Source organism: Melampsora larici-populina (genome assembly GCF_000204055.1).
Source record: "Melampsora larici-populina 98AG31 unplaced genomic scaffold MELLAscaffold_128, whole genome shotgun sequence".
Taxonomy (NCBI): domain Eukaryota; kingdom Fungi; phylum Basidiomycota; class Pucciniomycetes; order Pucciniales; family Melampsoraceae; genus Melampsora; species Melampsora laricis-populina.
In genome coordinates this window covers 20,267-40,555 of record NW_006768892.1, presented here as the reverse complement: position 1 = coordinate 40,555, position 20,289 = coordinate 20,267, and the positions used below count along the sequence as shown (strand labels likewise).

At 42.1% G+C, this 20,289-nt stretch overlaps 3 protein-coding genes across 3 annotated transcripts; all 3 read right to left on the bottom strand.

Annotated features, from left to right (window-relative positions):
- Positions 1-262: 262 nt before the first annotated feature.
- MELLADRAFT_41224 (uncharacterized protein) lies at positions 263-526 on the bottom strand (the record flags this gene model as incomplete). The annotated part of the gene is made up of 1 exon (XM_007419101.1): positions 263-526. A coding segment is annotated over one exon (264 nt), but the record flags the coding sequence as incomplete, so codon positions are not given.
- An 8,398-nt stretch (positions 527-8,924) lies between these two features.
- MELLADRAFT_58225 (uncharacterized protein) lies at positions 8,925-9,698 on the bottom strand (the record flags this gene model as incomplete). Its single annotated transcript, XM_007419100.1, has 3 exons — positions 8,925-9,256; positions 9,340-9,413; positions 9,503-9,698. The coding sequence occupies 2 exons, from the start codon at positions 9,667-9,669 to the stop codon at positions 9,380-9,382; spliced, it is 201 nt and encodes a 66-aa protein (XP_007419162.1).
- Positions 9,699-10,522: 824 nt separating this feature from the next.
- Positions 10,523-11,153, bottom strand: MELLADRAFT_84857 (uncharacterized protein; the record flags this gene model as incomplete). Its single annotated transcript, XM_007419099.1, has 2 exons — positions 10,523-10,552; positions 10,749-11,153. 2 exons carry the CDS (start codon positions 11,151-11,153, stop codon positions 10,523-10,525), a joined length of 435 nt encoding a protein of 144 aa, XP_007419161.1.
- Positions 11,154-20,289: the final 9,136 nt, after the last annotated feature.

The window sequence follows — 20,289 nt, the reverse complement described above, 5'->3', positions numbered from 1 at the left end:
TTCATCTTCATCTTTCTCTTCATCAGTTTTCTCTTTAACTTTTGTTGATTGATCTTCTTCTTCTTCAGTCTTTACTAAAAAATTCAAAATCATTGTCAAATTAGTCTTCAAAAGAAAGATGCGTATAAGAAAAGAATTAAACAAACCTTTTTTTGCTCCAAAGATAAATTGAAGCGGTGGTAGAGAACTCGGAGTGAGTTGAGATGAGTTGTTTGAGTTTATCAATATTTGATTCAAAGAGAATTAAACCAAATTAATAAACTTACATAGTGATCTCAGTGCCACGACCTAAAGAATTACCACAAGGATCTTCAGAAATCTTAAATTCAGCAGCATCAGCATTGGATTCAAAGACCCATTGTTTATCATCTGAATTAGATTGACTTGAAACTAAAACTCGATCAGCTACTAAGAAAGAAGAATAAAATCCTAATCCAAAATTACCGATTAAATTATTTGAAGTTTCAGTTTTTTCTCCTTTTTCTAATGTACTTAAAAATTCAGAGGTTCCTGATCTAGCTATCGTTCCTAGATTTTTTTGTGATTCTGCTTTTGTCGTACCTACACCAGAATCTAATCATTAAAAAGAATTTCAGATGATGTTAGAATTCTTTTAGGTGATGTTGTTGACGAGAAAAGAGTGATGATGGTTATCAGCCATAATCGAGATATCCAGAGCGGATGCAGTATCCAATACCTAATCAAAAACAAACCAATCCATTAATGTTCGACTTCGACTTTGATTACAAGATGAGATCAAATGAACTTACAGATGAATCAATTAAAGATTGATCATGAGCAAGATGAGAAACAACAACCCGCATAAGTCTAGCAATATCACTCCATATTGATCAAAATCATTCCAAAGATTAGTTCCTTGGTTTTCTTAAATTGAAAAAATTAAAAATTAAATCAACTTGAAATTCGATTTTTTCTTGATTCTTTGACATTGAGACTTCTTGTTCTGGTTGAAATCTGAGATTGAAATTTGAACTTCTTCATTTTCTAAATTGTTGGTTGCTCTTGAGAAATGTAAAAGTGCATTAGATAAAGTCACAAATAGAAATAATTGTTTGCTCTTGGTGAATCTCATCTTGGTTTTCTAGTTTTGTCAGTTTGTTGGTTGAGTTGGAAAACTAATCTGAATGATTAACTCGGAGAAAGACAGATTAAGCTCGGTGAAATAAATTGTTGGGTCGGTGGGGATATGGATTAAGTCGGAAATGAGAGATAAAAGCTCGGATGGAAGCAGGATTAGGTCGGTTGAAACTGTTCCTTCCGAGCCAAGTGACCATGTGATTCGACTTGATATTGAATTAACTCACCTTGTTACTTCGGATGTCAAAATACTCGGTCACTCAATGGCTTGGTGGTATTGGGTCGGATGAGGTACATACAGTCGGTGAAGGGTCGGTTGGATTGGATCGGATGATATCTCGGTCGCCAGATTGATCGGTTCATTGTCGGATGCTTAAAATCGGACAATTACGTCGCTTGGATAAAGTCGGTGAAGGGTCGGTTGGATTGGATCGGATGATATTTCGGTGGTGAAATTGGTCGGCTCATCGTCGGATCCGTAAAATCGGACAATTATTTTGCTTGGTACAGTCGATGGTGTGTCGGGTGATATAAGTCGGATGATACTTTGGATACATAATCCGAGGAGTCCTCGGATTTTGGTATCCGAGCCAAAAATGTTGGCAGTGTGTCTTACGTGATAATTGAAGAGCTTTTGAGTCAAGCGGTTTTTTGTAATTGCACCTTGTAGATTCATATTGTTTGTCTCTCCTCATCTTTTTTTTACTACCATACTTTTCCATGACCTCTTGTAGTCAAGTCTTTGCTAAGTCAACCTTTTGTTGAGTTCATGAGCTTTTTTTAGAGCCTTCTAACACCTCACCTGGAGCCTCCTTCAACACTAATCTTGACTTTTTGAAATGCCCTCAGAGCATCCGCAACCGTTTGCGTTAAATTTGGAGTTAGTTAACTTTAGGTTAAAGATCTTTAGCCGGAGCTAAGTAATCTGACACAAAATTCCACAGTGGCTGTCTTTAACTCCAAGTTAAAGAAAGCTAAACTCCAAGTTAAAGACTGGGCCTACAGTCGTCAGCTCTAGCTTGGAGCTAAGCTGTCCTCACTTTTGAAGCCAACCCAATTGGCCCTTTCTGATTGTCTGTGTTCTCAAAAATGTTTGACTTCGCATCTGATCGACTGTTTTGTTTTCATCAGAGGCCCCTTTTATAACTTTTCATCACATATTTATTCTTTACAAGTGCTCCTGTGTTTTTATATCATCCATCAATGTGAGCTCGATCTTTCCCTTTTGATCAATTACCATCTTCTAATTTCGATCCCACACATCCATTACTCAATCAATTTCATCATGAGCATGTTTTTTTGAACAACTCTATTATCATCTAAGATAACATGAAACTAATTGATTGAGATCGATGCAAAAAGAAAAATGAAACTGAGGTGAAACTTGAAGTGGGAGTCGTGGACAAAGAGGTAGCAAAGCTTCAAGTCGGGATCGAGGTACATTGGTGAAGTCGTGTAGGGTTGGTGAGTGACTTGATGTTTGGAAGTGTAGTGTGGTGGGTCTTGTGTTTTCAAAATTTGAGGGCACGGAGTTAGCTACCGCGTCGGTAGGCTGGGATAACTTTGTCCCAGCCTACCGATTTTTTGTCGAAAAGCTAACTAACGATCGGTTGAAATTTGACCATTGTGGAAATTTCGAGATCGGTAAGTTAAATACTTAGCTATTCTCGCGACTTAACCCGACGATTGCGGATGCTCTCAGCGTCACTATTACTTTCGCTCTGGACTTGATGCAGTGTTATATCCGTTCCCTTTGTTGTTCTTTTTTTTATAGTTTTACTGCGACTTTTCTGTGATGCGAACTCTTTTTCTTCTTATTTTCTGTGTATTTACTTTTCCTAATGTTTGTTGTTTTACTTTCTGCAGCATGATATTCACTTCTTTTGTTGCTCTTTTGAATAGGTTCGGTGCAAATATCTGTTCTGCACTGTGCTATTCATTTGGTCCTTCAGGGTATTTGGTCCTCACTTAGGCTTGTAAAGGTGAGCTTCCCAATCCCTTTCCGGAATACATCACAAATCAATCAACAACCATAACCATCTAATTATAACCTTACAAATCTCTTCTACCATTAATCTGAATGACCAAATTCAAATTTTGAAAAGCACCTACCTCTCTTTCAAATCAAAACCTTCACTTACCTGGTGGTCTCCATCAATCAAAATTTCTTTATGCATATCAAGCACAACAATGGGACTAAATTTTCAGTCTGCTCATTGACCATGACTGAACATGTACCAAATCTTATTTCTGTTTTGAATCATTGTGGTGTGTTCAATGCGCATATTTCTCCTACAAGTTTTTCTTTACCTAAACACTTTGGAAAGCAGTTTGTGATCACTGTCTTTTGAAAGGCATTGTGATGAACACTTCAAAGCATCTACTCATGTAAGTCTCTTGATTCATCCAAACTACAGTTATTCCTCTGAAGATTGAGATGGTTCCAGTCAATTCTTCTTCTTTTTCATCATTCATTCATTTCTCATCAAATCTGACTTCAATCAATTTTGTCCTCAATAAAAAATGTGCCTCTTTGACCTCCCCAGTTTTTTGTGATTTTTATCATTGTTGAGTTCCTTCTGTGTCATTGGAAGAACCACAACTCAAGCTGTGAATTTTAAGCCCACTGTGACTCATGGAGGTGAAGGGAGTGCATCAAAACACACACAAAGTATGAAGGTTTTGGGTACATGTAATAAGCCTGATTGACTCTGCTGTATGTTGTTGCGGAATTCAGGTGACTTTGTAAACCACAGAATTAGGAAGTTTAGTTGGTTTGACAAGGTGCGGGCACGCCCGCGTAGTCTCTAGTCCTTTTCAAAAAGAAGCACTTGCATAATGAATGTAAAGGTACAGCAGAAGGAAAACCAAAGGATACACTAAGAACAAATTCATCAAGTCAGTAGGACTACTTATGAAGACCACAACCCACCATGACCCAATCTCTTGATCATCAGGATACTGCAAAAGTGATCATTGTGGTGGTTCATGTAGATGCTGAAGATAGATTGGTATTTGCATTGATTTGATTTATGTGAGAAGAGAGAGGGGGAGCTAAGTAAAATAGAAACAAGAATCAAAATTAAAAGTGATAGTGAAAGATTAGATCAGATAACTTCATCAGGTGGAGGTTGACAGTATATTTTCTCAAAATTAGTATAATCTTCACATTGTTGATGATGAATTGATTTTTTACCCTTAAAGCAAGCCATCTCATGCATTGGTTTCCCCAATTCCAGACTATCACTTTTTGGTTACTATCAGATATGTATGAGTTGGTCATCATCAATTTGAATATGTTGATTGGTAAGCAATGGACACGATTTAAAGTTCCATTGGGTGTATTAGTAGTGATGTTTTAGCTGGAGTTGAATCATTTGTACTTGATTTACCAATTGGTTCAATTGAATGAGTTCAGATGACATTTTATCAACAATGTGGTCCATTTGTTTCAGTTCTCAGAGTGCAGTGGATTTTTTTGATAGTCAATTTCAATTGGCCCTAAACAATAAAAAAATACTGACTCCAAAGACTTTGAAATTTGATTAACTTGATCAAAGAATTATGATTGCTTTTCATTGTATCTCCTTCAGAAGAAATTTTGTGTGACATGATCAGGTTTTTGAATCAGATAAAAGATGGTCAAGTGAATTTGATGATCGTTTTTGAATTAACTGAGCTTGGCGTCCTCCAAGGAACTCAATTATATTTTTGGATTGAGTGAACTCGATGAAATGATTCAAAACCAAGTTGATCAGCAGTTTGATTTCATCAAACCGATGTACTCTTCATCTGAAATTTTTGAATTTTGAATTTTGAACTATTTTCAGAGTGGAATCACAAGCACCTCATTGATCAATTGAAGGGATGAGTCTGGTTTGTTGTTTGTGTAAAGTTAAGCACTTCAACAATTGATTGATGAGTAGTCCCTTCAAATCCAAAATCTGTAATCTGTAAGGTAGGTATAACCTTCACTGAAGTCCGGAAACTTTGTCCGGCACGACTCACTCGAGAGCACTAACTATGAACTTCTTTATATATTACGAGACTAAAACTAGCTCCAGAAAGTCTAAAATAAGGCTCTCAGATGAGTCAGCTAAACTAATCCGATGAAAAGACTACAAAGAAATGATAAGAGAAAGAAATCTCACCTAGCTCCAGAAAGTCCAAAATAAGGCTCTCAGATGAGTGAGGACTTTCCGAAGCCGGGCGTTGAGGAGAAAGGTAAAGTGAAATCTAACTAATCCCATGATCCTAATCCCATGACCTATTGTCTCCTGTGTAACCCTTACACCCTCCCTTCCTAAAAATAAAACCCCCTTCAAAATTCAACTAACCAAAAAAAACCAAATAAAAAAAATTTGAAGACGAAAAGAAAAAACTGGCATAACTCGCCCCAAAAAATAGACCATAACTCGTCCCAGTGCAATAAAAACAGAAAAAGAGAAAAATTTGTTAACAAAATTGAAAGGAGAATGAAAAAAACTAAAAAATTGAACAAAACTTGATGAGTCGAAAAATATTTAAGCAAAATGTGATAAGGTGGATGTGTTAAGGTTTAATTCATGAATTTATAATAATAATGTGAACTGATTTTCTTGAGAACTTGATGTCTTGACGTTGAATCATAATGTCATTCTTGCTGTCTTGCTGATTTGCGTTAGTAAAGAATATGAAAATGAGTTCCTTCGTCGTTGATGCCTTGCAGATATCTTCCTTGACTTGCTACTCCTTTGAATTCGTCGACAGAGATCTGCTTTCTAGGAGAGAAATTTGCTTGCCAGCCATTTCACGAAAATGATGAGAAGAAAAAACGCTATCAAACTCACATTGCGGGGCTGTTAACGCGTCGTTTAGATGCACACCCCCTTGTCAATTGTCCTAGCATGCCCCAGTGGCTCCAACTCCAGGACCGAAAAGGGATGTTTCGGCAACGACAAAGCCAATTTCGTGGCTGCAAGTGAAATGTCCGGTGTTGATTCCTCGGCGGTTGTGTTGTGATGTCGGCGATTTATACTACTAATTCGAAGAGAGGAGTGCTTGCCAGGGTTTTCTTTAAAACAAGGTAGAAAAACGTTAAAAGACTCACATTGCGGGGGTGCTAACGTATCAATTTTGATACACACCCCCTCGCCACGTTGCCTAGCATGCCCCAAGGGCTCCTTTCGAGACTCAGTTGGGGTGTTTTTCGGTTGTGACGAGACCTGTTCAACGGTTGCAATGTTTGTGTTCTTGAACTCGTCCGGGTGGTATAGCTTGAGCTTTGATATGTGAAATACCGGGTAGGAGGAATCATTAGCTCCTAGGCGCAGTTGAAAATCGCGTCCTGAATTCAACACGGTTAGAACCTCGTACGGCCCATTGTACCGGGCTCTCAATTTCCCAGTGCCTCTCGACTTGCCACCCACGACTTGTTGCCTGTCCAGGCTATCAATCAGAACTCGATCCCCCACCTTGAAAGGTGTGCCCTCCCGGCGCCTAAGATTGTATTGAGTTGCTTGGTCTACCTTGCTGCACCACAGTTGGTCACGCCAAGCTCCCCACTCGGACTGTCTTCGTTCGATCCAATGTTTAACGTCGGCGTCTTCGGTTTCTGACAGGTTGCTAACTGGGAACAACCGAGGGATCCGTGCGTAGACGAAGTGAAGTGGTGATACCCCCGTCGCCACGTTGACTGCTGAGTTGATCGCGAATTCGGCTGAAGGCAGGGACTGGAACCACTTCCCGTGACGTTCGCTTGCTAGATGCCGCAGAATTTGCCCAACCGTTTTGTTCGATCGTTCACTACGTCTGTCAGCTTGAGGATGGTAAGATGTGGACAGATTCACCCTTACGCCAAGCAGTTCATGCAAGCGCTTCCAAAATCTTGATGTCCAAGCCTTATCACGATCCCCAATTATAGATGCTGGGAGACCGAAGATTGAGGACCAGGCGCCGAAGAGTCGTGATGCTGAGCGCTCTGCTGTGTCTTTCTGCGATGTCGGTATCAAACGCACAAAACCCGTCAGTCGGCAAGTACAGGATAAAATCATATTGTATCCGGCCACTTTTGGGAATGGTCCAATGAAATCGATCGCGATTGATTCCATTGGTTGATGTGGTACGTCTGGGCACTGTAATTTCCCAGGGGCTGCTGTCGTCCGGGCCTTGTTACGCTGGCAAGAGTCGCAACATTTCAATTGGATGTCGACGTCTTTTGACATACCCGGCCAAAAAAAGGTGTGTCTTAGGCGAGTCAAAGTCTTGAAGACGCCCAAGTGACCTAATGCTGTGTGCGCCTGGCTAATGAACTCGTGTCGTAGATTACCGTAGCTTGGTACCACCAACCTACCATCTAAATAGAGCAGGTTGTCCTTAACTACGCAATCTTCTCGTAGCGGCAGCACCTTCCGAAGTTTGGTGCAAAAGGCGTCGTGTTCATAACCTGATCGGATTGTGTCCACTTCGTCCGGGTGTAAGGACGCTTGGATTTCGCAAACCGCTACCTCCTCGCGTCTGGATAGGGCATCGGCGACTGAATTGTCTTGCCCTTTCAGGTAACGGAAATCCAAATCGAACTGCGATAAGGTTTCTAGCCACCTTGCTTGCCGGCGACTCAGATTACGATTAGTCAACAGTGTCGTCAATGAGTGATGGTCCGACATCACATTGACTCGCATGCCTAATAACAAGAGCTTCCACTTGTTGAGCGCATTGATAACTGCCAGAAGTTCCTGCTCGTGAACCGGGTAGTTCCGCTCTGCCGGATTCATGGTGCGGCTTTCATAAGCAATTGGAGATGAGGTATCCCACTTAGCTCCTTGAAACAAAGCAGCTCCAAGTCCTGTACCACTCGCATCTGTGAACAGCCATAGTGGTTCGTCGGAGTCATAGTCCAGATTTCGTAAAACTGGTAAGGTTGTTATAAGCTTCTTGATGTTGTTAAAGGCGTTCTCTTCGGCTTGCCCCCATTTGAAAGGTTTTCCTTTCAAGGACGTGCTTGTCAACGGTGTTAAGGTACCCACGTAGTGCGAAAGGCCGTCTATGAACTTCTTCATCCATTGGACTGTGCCTAAGAATTTCAGAAGTTGTTTAGCATTAGAGGGAGAGGTCCACTTGGAGACTTTTTCGACCTTCTCGTCATCTGGACAGACTCCGGATTCACTGATATTATGACCCAGGAACTTGATCTGGCGGCGGAAAAGTTTGCTCTTCTTGAGAGAGCAATAGAGCTTGGCCTGACGCAACCGCTCCAAGACAATTCGTAGATGGACCTCGTGTTCTTCAATGCTTTGCAAAAAAAATAACAATGTCGTCAATATAAACAACACAGATTTTTCCAACTAGTTCCCCCAAGATCTCTTCATTACGTGCCTGGTGCGTAGCCGGTCCATTTGTGAGCCCCATGGGCATCACTACCCATTCATACAACCCCCACGGTGTCTTCACTGCGGTCAGAGGGATATCTTCTTCGCGCATGTGGTCCTGAAAGAAGGAGTTTGTTTGGTCAATGACGGACCAAACCTTTCCTGTTGCGACAAGTCTAACAGCTTCATCCACATTAGGCAGCGGTGCGCGGTCCTTCACGGTGAATTTATTCAAGGTTCGATAATCACATACCCACCGAGGTAGTTCGTTGGGATCTTTTTTCGGAATTATCATAGATGGTGAACCATACTGACTCTGTGATCGTCGGATGCGCCCTGCCGCCAGATGTTGGTCAATAAGCCTTCGCCATGACTCTCTATGTTTCAGTGGATAGCCGTACTGCTTTTCATTGATCACTACGTTAGGATCCGTGAGGATGATCTTGTGCCGCACTTGACGCGTCGCTTCTGGCAATCCTTCTGGGAAGACTTCTACAGCTTCATCATTCTCGTCTACTGGAGGCAGTTCAGCGGGGAAAACATCTTCAAACTCCTTTAACATCTTTGACTCTTTCTCACCCAACTCTTGCACATCATTAATTTTTTCCAAGTTCACGACTGCACACATCAACCTTTGAAACTCTGCTTGCATTTCCTTTTCATATAAGACTTTTCCACTAGGTATATGTAGCACACAACAGCGATGGAGAGATACATCTAATTTGAACTTTGAGAGAAATGGTGAACCCAGAATCATATCATAACCTCCCCCCAATGGCGCCAGCTTGAAGAACACTGCCCCGAACTGCAACCTAGGATTTTCCGACTTGAGGTTAGCAATTGTGAAATGCTTCAACACGACAGGTGCTCCCTGAGTATTGATTGCTAAACGCACCTCAACAGGAGCCACCAGTGGTCGTTGGGCCAGGCGTAATTCACTTGCCATCTTGTCTGACAGAAGGTTTGTCCCTGCACCCGAGTCAATAAGCGCACGAACAAGATTTCCATTACAGGTCAGTTCCAAGATGATTGGAGAAACTGGAACCTTTGGGACGCACCTCGTCTCCTCTTCAGCCAAGGTCTCAACTTGCACTTCTCGAAACTTATCAGCCTCTTCATAAGCAGCGATATCTTCGGCGAGGATGTCTGGGAAGGTGTCCACCGATGCGACCCTGGTTGAAGAAGACACATTGATAGGTCTGCCTGCCGGTGGTTGGGTTGGCATGCCTGGCTGTGAAGGTCGGCCTCCCGCAGTTGAGCGTGTTGGGCGAGGTCCAGCATCAAAGTTGGCTGGAACCGACAGAAACCGAGCGTTTCGTTTGGTGCAGTTTGGGTTATTGCACTTTTCCTTACAAACTGCACAGATGCCAGATTTTCTGAGATATTCGTGGTAGCGCCAGCCATTATCGGCTCGCTCTTCATCGGTTCTGGTGCGAAAAGGGTTTCGATTGGGAGTCGTGAAGTTTTGACTAACGTTTCCAGTCGATGCGGTAGTCTTGGTCTTAGTACTTGGGTCTGGATGAAGCTTGCTGTGGACCAAGAAGCGCCAAATCCCGTTGGCCGCGTCCTTGAATACCGGGAATGAAAAAGGCTTCGCCTCTAGATGCTTTTCGCGTTGGATCATATCACGAAATAGTTGAGGAGCACCCCATGTGATGTACTCCACTAATTGAAGATCGGTCGTGCGGCCTAAGCGTTTCAACAATCGGTGCAGGCCTTGAGCCCTGCTGACATAAGCTTCGAATGACTCAGTGGACCGCATTTCCAATTTTCGTAAGGCTCCTTCTGTGTCGGATACCCAGGCATGTGGTAGTGTACCTGTCGCCATGGTGTTCATCGCGTCAACCCACGTCATTTGTCGCAGATCCTCCTTATTAGATTGATACCACGATCCCATCTCTTCGTCATTGATCAAGGATCCGAGCAGCTTCAGTTTCTCGTGGTCATCGGTGATATTCTTAACTTCAAAAGTTTCCTCTATCACTGATCTCCAATGGAAGAGGTCCGCTGGCTTGCCAAACTTCCCCGTGAACTTTGGCAAGTCGCTCAGTTTCACACGGTCTGCTGTCATCGAGGCGTTAGCGCTTGCTGGGGTATTGACAATCTGACTAGGCAACAGACGCCCCTCCGTGTGGTCTGGAAATGAGTCCTCCAGTACGGGATGATAGCGCGGCGAGACCATGCGAAGTGGAGAAGGGCGATGCGTGGCAAAGTCTCGAACAATTGGTGCCGATGCGATGTGGGAGCCGTCGTTACAGGAGTCTGAGTCGATGTAGGTCTCGAAGCCGTCGATGGTTGACGAACGGTGTCTGACCACGTGACACGTTGTCCTGCTAGTGGCGTTGACGACGGTCGAGGGGTGGTGCCTGTCATAGTAGCTGGCGCGCTGGATGGCTGAGGTTGGTCCCAAAGGGTTGTCACTCCTGCGCGTTGTGTGCTGACTGTCGCCGATTTCGGTAAGGGTGTTGGCGTCAAGGGTTCTTGATGTGTGAACCGATCAAATGGGTTGGTCGAGGATCCGGACCGGTTGCCCGCGCTAGATTGTTCTCGTTGAGTTGAATCTTCACGCGATCTTCCTTTCAACAGTTGTCTGACCAAGCCCTGGAGGTGAGTTGTTTCCCTTCGAGACTCCTCCAAGGCCTCGTTCTGCATCTTTAACCGTGCGACTTCACGTCTCAGGGACTCGATGGTATCCATCTCTTCAGGCATGGTGTTGCCAGATGTGCACGTGAGCGTAGCCGGTGCAGGAGTAGATTCCGCAGATAGATGTCCAGGTACACGTGGCGTCTGATCTAGTCGTCCCAGTAGTTTCTGGAAGTGTAGGTTAATGACCGTTGACTCTGACGCTGCTGGCGATATAGACGGTGGTGAGAAGGTAGGTCGTGCTGATCCCGGCACACTCTGCGTTCTACCAAACCCTGATGCGTAAAGGGTGCGGTCTGTGTTGGCAGGTGATCCTGAGACGGACACCTCTGGTCTCCAATTAAACTTGGGAGGTGGCGGTGCCGGAGGTGAGTCACCGTCTTGCGATTTGATCGTCTGTTTTCCCTTTCGAGCTCGTTTCAATAAGATATCGGGATTGTCGAGAAAATTATCCGGTTTACAAGATAACCGTTCGGTCATCCGAAAGGTGGGAAACAACTAAGATGCCTGTGCTATTTCGCAGAGGTGTAGGGGGGATGTGATGGGACGGTTGATTGACTTTGATGAAACTTGTTGACAGAGAGTACGTATAGCAGAGACAGATTGAGTTTGATGTCTTTGAAAAAAAAAATTGACCGATTGACAGATTTGACAGGAATGTGATAACAGAGAAAATCCGGGGTATATTCGAAGTGAATAGTTAAAAAAAGTGTAAGGTAGGTATAACCTTCACTGAAGTCCGGAAACTTTGTCCGGCACGACTCACTCGAGAGCACTAACTATGAACTTCTTTATATATTACGAGACTAAAACTAGCTCCAGAAAGTCTAAAATAAGGCTCTCAGATGAGTCAGCTAAACTAATCCGATGAAAAGACTACAAAGAAATGATAAGAGAAAGAAATCTCACCTAGCTCCAGAAAGTCCAAAATAAGGCTCTCAGATGAGTGAGGACTTTCCGAAGCCGGGCGTTGAGGAGAAAGGTAAAGTGAAATCTAACTAATCCCATGATCCTAATCCCATGACCTATTGTCTCCTGTGTAACCCTTACATAATCAGCTTTAGTAAGGAGAGTCTCATGAGCAGGTTTATCATTACAGATAATCTGCAAATCTCAGATTTCTTCATCAATTTTTCCATAACTTCTCTGGATTTATTGATGTCTAAATGTCTCAGATCATCTGGATGAATTCTTGTGAAGATCAATCTCAAATTCCAGTTTTTCAATTTGATCAAACTTGATAATGATGAGTGATTTGTATGTTGGGTCCTGAGGATTTCAAGGAAGTCAATTAATCAAGTCCTGAAATCGTTCCTGACGAGTCATTTGAATAAGAAGAAACCATAGTTGTAGTCGTAGTTGTGGATGTAGTTGTAGTCGGTGTTACAAATCTGTCAGAGCAGGGATTAATATGGTTCAGAAACAGAACCTTATGAACCTATTCAATCCCACGAACGGAGTCAACTCACCTGTCAGAGCAGGGATTAATATGGTTCAGAAACAGAACCTTATGAACCTATTCAATCCCACGAACGGAGTCAACTCACCTTTCACCCAAGAAGAAAATAGTTAAACTACATACCTGTCAGAGCAGGGATTAATATGGTTCAGAAACAGAACCTTATGAACCTATTCAATCCCACGAACGGAGTCAACTCACCTTTCACCCAAGAAGAAAGTAGAAAATCTTGGATGAGGAAAGAAGACTCCATTCGCTGCTCTTCCAGGTTTAACAGTATTGTTCTCAAACGGTACATAGGTTAAGAAAAGTGATAAAACAACATTAAACCTAAAACAAACATACAAAGCTACATATGCAATATTAAGTAAATGATAAAGAAATAATAACATAGGTTTTAAAATGTCTATCGTGTGAAATGTGTAATTTGAATTGTTACATATTGAATATTAAAACTCCAACATCCCCCCTATTTCAAAAGCATTTCTATACCATATTATTCAACTGTAGTGCATGTTGTATTGCTTGAGGACCTAGAGGCTTTGTAAGATGATCTGCTAACATTTCTTCACTCGGAATATGGTGAACTATGAGTTGATTAGATTGTATCATATCACGGATATAGTGGTATCGTCGGTCAATATGTTTTGATCTTGATTTTATCCCGTCTCCCGTGGCTTTAAAGATTGCTGATGTGTTATCTATATAGAAAGGAGTAGGTTGTTCTAATTGGTGAAATATGTCAAAGTAAAAAGATCGAACCCATGCCATGTGTTTAGAGCACTCAGTAGCTGCAAGGTATTCGGCCTCAGAGGTTGATAACGCGACCACCGGTTGTCGTTGAGATTTCCAGCAAACCGCACCGTTGGATACTTTGATAACATAACCGGTTATAGATTTCCGAGTCAAAGCACATTGAGAAAAATCAGAATCGGAGTATGCCTCAGGTTCATCAGTCCCCCCAGAGTAAGTGATTGAGAGATTTTGAGTTCCACGAAGATATCGTAAGACGTGTTTAGCTGCTGTCCAGTGTGCTAGAGTCCAGGCTGAGTTATACCTTGAGAGTTGAGATACGGCGTATGAGATGTCAGGTCGAGTACAGGTTGAAATCCATTGAAGACATCCTACTAGTTCTTGATAGGGAATGTCTTTGGCTTCCTCAATTTCCCCTGCAGAACCAGGTAATAATTTAGTTCGTTGAGGAGGCGGTGTCCTAGCAGCCTTACAATTAACCATAGCGAAGCGTTCGAGGCAGGACTCAATATAATGTGATTGAGATATCTTAATATATGATCCGTCGTCAGCAATGTCGAGTCTGATGCCAAGGTACAGAGTTGGTTTTTCGGTCCATTTGAGTGTGTATTTCGAGTTGATAAAGGTTTGAAACTTGAAGAATAGGTCATCGCTGTCGCAGAACACCAATGAGTCGTCCACGTGAAGATGAAGGATTAGCAGACCGAGCTTGCATTTCAGGATATAAACTGCTGAGTCAGAAGAGATTGGATAGATTTGGAAACCGGTAGTTGTTGCACCGAAATGTTGCTGCCATCGCCGTGCTGCCTGTTTTGTTCCATAAAGAGATTTAATTAGGAGCCAGACACGATGACGTTGTGTGGGATGTTCAAAACCTAAAACTTGACGTGCATAAACCAAATCCTTCATATCTCCGTTAAGGAAAGCCGTCACGATATCAAATTGTCGAATCTTCATGCGTTTCGATTGCTTTGCAACGCATAGAGCTAGCAGAATTCGGAGTGAATTGATCTTGGCGACAGAGGCGTAGGTGTCATTGTAGTCTAAGCCCTTGATTTGATGATTTCCAAGGACAACCCATCTCGCTTTGTGACGTACGACGCGATTATGTTCATCTTGCTTCTTGTTGAAGACCCACATCCCCCCAAGGACATTCGCATTTGGTGGCGGATCAACGAGAGTCCCTACAGCATGCTCCATTAAGGAATCAAATTCCTGTTCCATCGCATGTTTCCATGCTTGTGCATCCGGACCAGACATAGCCTGAGAATAAGTTGGGCTATCAGGATCAGATCCAGTGGTCGCTGAAAAACCATAACGATCTGGCATGATTGTTTTCTTGTCGGTCTTGGTCGGTGATTCGAAACTAGATACTGTGGCGATGGAGGTTGAGTTTGTTGGAAAACCGTATCGATCAGGTGCTGTTTTGGTCCGCCCTGACCGTCGGACTGGTTGAGGCTGTGAGTTTGATTTCGGTGGAGGTTGTTGTTGAACCGGTGATGGTTGTGGAGTCTGAACCGTAGGCGGAGGCGGTGACGGTGACTTTGATGGGTCTCGTTTGAATGATTCAGTTTGACCACTCTGTCGAGTCGGTGATTCTGGCAGTGAAGATTCAGACGGATTGTTCCTATTGATAGAATGAACAGAGGGAATAGGAGACATTGGTGATGAGGATACGGATTGTGGTAATTGAACATCTTCAGGGTTAACATGGATTGGTGAAAGAGAAGAGTTTACTGAAGGAGCCGACGAATGAATAGACGGATCTGATTGAGAATCCACCATATCATTATCCCAATACGTAACATTCTGAAGATGTGTTGTTGATAAGTCTTGTAAACGTTCAAATCGGTTCGGTGACTCGACAGCTAGTCTCGGTGCATGAATTGAAGCACTCAAAGGAATCCTTACTCTGGGATATACTGGCGATGGAGCTTGTGATCTATCTCTATCTGGAGATTGGCCCGACGAGATCGAATGAGTCGGTGTGATGTTTTTATTCGTCTCGTCTGGTTTTGGAGTCCCAGGTAATGGCGGAGTAGAGATTTGCGGAGTCTGAATCCCAGTAGGTGTTGACGTCCCCGGTTCCGGATTTGATGGAACAGCGCTCGAAGGAGGGGGTATCAATTCAGCGAAGATGGGTATGATGAGTTCCTTAGGAACATTAGGTGAGAAGGTGGGATGGAGACCAGGAAATTGATCTTCTCGATACACGACATCCCCAGTGACAAATACCCGACCGGTCTTTTTGTCCCAAAGCCGAGCAGCCCTAGCCCCTTCTTCGAGGCCGACAAAAATGAAACGTCTAGCTAAAGGTCCCACCTTGGATTTTTGAGCTCGATCAACAGCAAAGCAAAGGGTGCCAAAAGGTTTGAGGCAATCATAGTCAAATGGATGAATATGACCAGGAATGATAGACTCGAACACCTCCAAAGGAGATTTGTGAGATAAAGCAGCATGAGGGGAACAATTAATTTGTAAAACTGAGTATTTTGCAAGTTCTCCCCATAGATGCAGCGGTAGTCCAGCTTGAATGAGTTGACTACGCAAACGTCCCAAAAGAGTTCGATTGAAGCGTTCAGAGACAGAGTTTGCCGTTGGGCGTTCAGAAGGACCCCGCTCAATTTCAATTCCTTCCTGCTTAAGGAAATTGAGAAAGTCGGTCGAGGAGTATTCTCCTCCTCTGTCCGATTTTAACTTGAGTATTTTCTTCCCACATTTCTTTTCCATCAAAGTTTTGTAGTTTTTGAAGCATTCAAACGTTTGGTTCTTAGATTTCAAAAGATAGATGGAACTGTAACGGGTGTGATCATCGATAAAGGTGACAATATATTTGAAACCGGTCTTAGTAGAAGGAGTTATAGGACCAATGAGGTCACTATGTACAACGTTGAGTAAGTCAGGTGATCGATGAAAAGAAGATGTAGACGGAGATTGAATTAATTTCCCCATCGCACAAGCATCACAAGGAAGAAAATGTTTTCGAGATAATGAAATAGATTTATTTCTTTTAAGAAAGGATATCACAGCATCAGGATGAAGATGTCCCAAACGCCTATGCCACAATTCGGCAGTTTTCTCAGGATCTGTGTATGAGAATAAGGCATTGGTGGATATAATGTTAAGCTCAGGCGTCCATAAACGATTGGTATGGGGATTACGACGCATTTTGAGTACTATCTTCCCACTCTGATCTGTGATTATGCCAATGGTTTTATCAAAAGAAGCACGGAAACCGTCATCACACAGTCGACCAATGGAGATAAGGTTACCAGTCAATTCAGGTGAATACAGTACATCGTTGAGAGTCAGAGATCCGAACCTAACCGTTCCCTTGTTTTTCGCCCATATCGCCCCGTCCTGAGAAGCGACTCCAATTCGAGTTGGTTGAATGTGTTTCAAATCGGATAGAAGGGACAAGTCTGAAAACATATGGCTGGTGGCTCCAGTATCACAGATGATGGGGTTAGTAGTTGAAGTGGAAGCTGCGAAAGCTTCCTCCCAATAGGATACATCTTCATCAGCTTCTGGTGTCGATTGAGATAGTTGAGCAGCTTGAGAAGTGTTGGCGTGATTAGGTTTGGTTGATTTTTCATATTCAAGGAAAGCTCGCCATTTCCGAGTTCGACATTGTTCGTCAGTGTGTCCTGAGTGACCAAGTGAGCATTGAAGAGATGATTGATTAGGAGGTTGAATCTTCTTCTTGTTGCCTTTAAACTTAGGATTGACTCGATTACGAACGGCGGCGAGAGCTGAATCAGAAGAGTGGGAGGGACCATTCCGGGTGGCTTCGATTTTTAGCAAAGAGTAAAGACGAGCTAGAGTGAGGGTTGAGAAGTTAGATAATAAACTCTGAACTAAAGGAGTATAATGAGGAGGAAGTGATTTAATTAGAATGCAAGTAATGAATGGTTCTGAGATTTTGAAATCCGGTGTGCCTGCGAGATTACTAAGTAAATCATTGTGAATTTTTCTAAACTTAGCAACATGTTCAGATAAGTCGTCTTCTGGATTCATTTTCATGGACATGAGATCCGAGAATAGATGGGCAGTCGACAGTCCCCCCGCATCGTCGTGATGTTCGCATAGAGCTTTGAAGGCTTCTCGTGGCGATGTGCATGACCGAATGACCTGAAAATTCTCTGCATCGATTGTAGCATGAATTGAGGCCAATGCTCTAGATGAATTAGTTTGAAAGATATCTAGAGCATTTTCATCGGATTCATCAGGAGTTTTTAAATCATTGAGTATATACTTAGATAATCTTTGACCACCTAAAATAGTTGTTAATTGAAGTTTCCAGTCGTTAAATGTACCGGTTGAAAGCTTAGTGATTGATTGATATGAACTGATAGAGAAATCCCTTTGATCAGACATGATAGATAATTTTAATTTTTGATCAAAGGTAGGAAATTGGATTGAGTTTTTAGAATCGAAAGGTTGAGTCTTTTCCGTTTGTGGATCTTTTGAAGAGGTTGCTTCGGGGTTAAGTTCTGACTTGGCGTTGGATGGGTTCATTCGCCGATATTTGTTGATTCGTTCTGAGAAAGATAAGTGTCACTCGTGTTCTGTTCTGAAGCTGAGAGATTGTGATGGAAAGAGGAAACCGCAGACGTATTAAAACGCTGGGCTCATAACCTGTTACAAATCTGTCAGAGCAGGGATTAATATGGTTCAGAAACAGAACCTTATGAACCTATTCAATCCCACGAACGGAGTCAACTCACCTGTCAGAGCAGGGATTAATATGGTTCAGAAACAGAACCTTATGAACCTATTCAATCCCACGAACGGAGTCAACTCACCTTTCACCCAAGAAGAAAGTAGAAAATCTTGGATCAGTTTTTATTCCATCACAATTTAATAAAAAACACATAAACATGATTGAAGAAAACTAGAAACATAGTTAAACTACATACCTGTCAGAGCAGGGATTAATATGGTTCAGAAACAGAACCTTATGAACCTATTCAATCCCACGAACGGAGTCAACTCACCTTTCACCCAAGAAGAAAGTAGAAAATCTTGGATGAGGAAAGAAGACTCCATTCGCTGCTCTTCCAGGTTTAACAGTATTGTTCTCAAACGGTACATAGGTTAAGAAAAGTGATAAAACAACATTAAACCTAAAACAAACATACAAAGCTACATATGCAATATTAAGTAAATGATAAAGAAATAATAACATAGGTTTTAAAATGTCTATCGTGTGAAATGTGTAATTTGAATTGTTACATATTGAATATTAAAACTCCAACAGTCGGATTCAAGTCGTAGTCGTAGCTGTAGTCATTGAGTGAGTGGAGTTTATCTTTCCTTCTTTTGCTTGATGATCAGAAAAAGCCCAAAATTGAATCGACTCAAGATTGAAGATTGCTTGCAGGAACAATTTATTGTGACAAATGAGTTCAATATACTGTACATAATTGATTTGATAATGCTGTTGAATAACCGGGGCCTCCAAAGCTTCAAAATCCCCGAACATCCAGACACATAAAAAAACAACTGGCGTTCTAGAAACAGTCTTTTAGAAATATCCAGGACAATATTTGTATAACATGAATGTGAACAGACATTTGAGCAAGACCTGAATGAGAGGTTGAGATTGTGATCGAACTGTTGATTGTTTTGAATTTCCAGAAAGATCAATTGTATTTGAATTTGGTCATTGCAACCAAATGCTTTTGTGATTTCAAACATAGGAGCAATAACATCATCAATCTAGAAAATAGACCAAAAAAGTCACTCAACTTTAATTGACATTTGGTTCCAACGTGTTGAACACTTCGGACCGGTCATGGATCAAACGGTGAATTGGATGCGTCAAACACGGGTTTGTACTGATTTTTCAAAGTTGTTATTGTAGGCATCATTAGTCAGTAAGGAGGATAGAGAATTGGCCTCATAGTTAGTGGGCGATCAGATAAGATTGGAAGCCTATTACATCAGATCTGGACACCCAATATAAAAGCTAATCAATTAGTCAATGTGATTTCAGGCATCTCACCACTTAGATTGATTGTGAATTTAGCAACCGGTTTAGCCGATTTAATTTTAGGCCGTTGCTATTTGCAGCCCACACAAAATCCATGTAGGCGCTGCCAAAACAGCGCCTACATGCCTTTTTCCCACGAAAAAGCGCCTACATACAGCCTGTAGGCGCTTTTTCCCTTTTCAAATGACGCCTACAGGCTGGAAAACCAATGTAGGCGTCATTTTTATACGCCTACATTCCAAAAATGAAATGTAGGCGCTTGAAATTTACGCCTACATCCCTTTTTTTGCATGTAGGCGCAATTTCTGAGCGCCTACATTCAAGATTTGACATGCAGGCAGGTGAATATCACGCCTACATGGATTTTCCGGCATGTAGGCGTGGGAAAAAAGCGCCCACTTTCCCAATACAGCCATGTAGGCGTCATTTCTGCGCGCCTACAGCAGTTCAGACGCGTGGGAACGCGCCTACACGTGTGTGTACGTGGAAGTTTGGTCAAACTTCACGTACAAATCCACTGATATAGAGGCCCCTTGGCTCCTTTCCCCCCTTTTCCACTCTAGAACACGGACTTTGAACTTTTTCAGCCCTCCAGCCTTCAAAAAATCATCAACTTCTCAGTTTTAAAGCTAGTCACGCCAGGTTTTCACTCTTCACATTAAATTAAAATGAAAAACAACAACAACAACAACCAAATCCCTACGCGTGATTTTAAACCTTTCAACAATACCAATCAGATGAATCATCACAACAACAATTTCAACAGTTTACAACATGATCAAATGAATAATATAAACAACAATTTAAATCAAAACTTCAGTAATCAAATGATGAATAATATGAACAATATGATGAATAATATGAACAATATGATGAATAATAATAATCATATGATGATGAATAATAATAATCAGATGTTCAATAATCATAATAATCATTTATTCAACAATAATCAACAAATTCCCTTAAAGCATCAAGGTTCCTTAATGATGAAT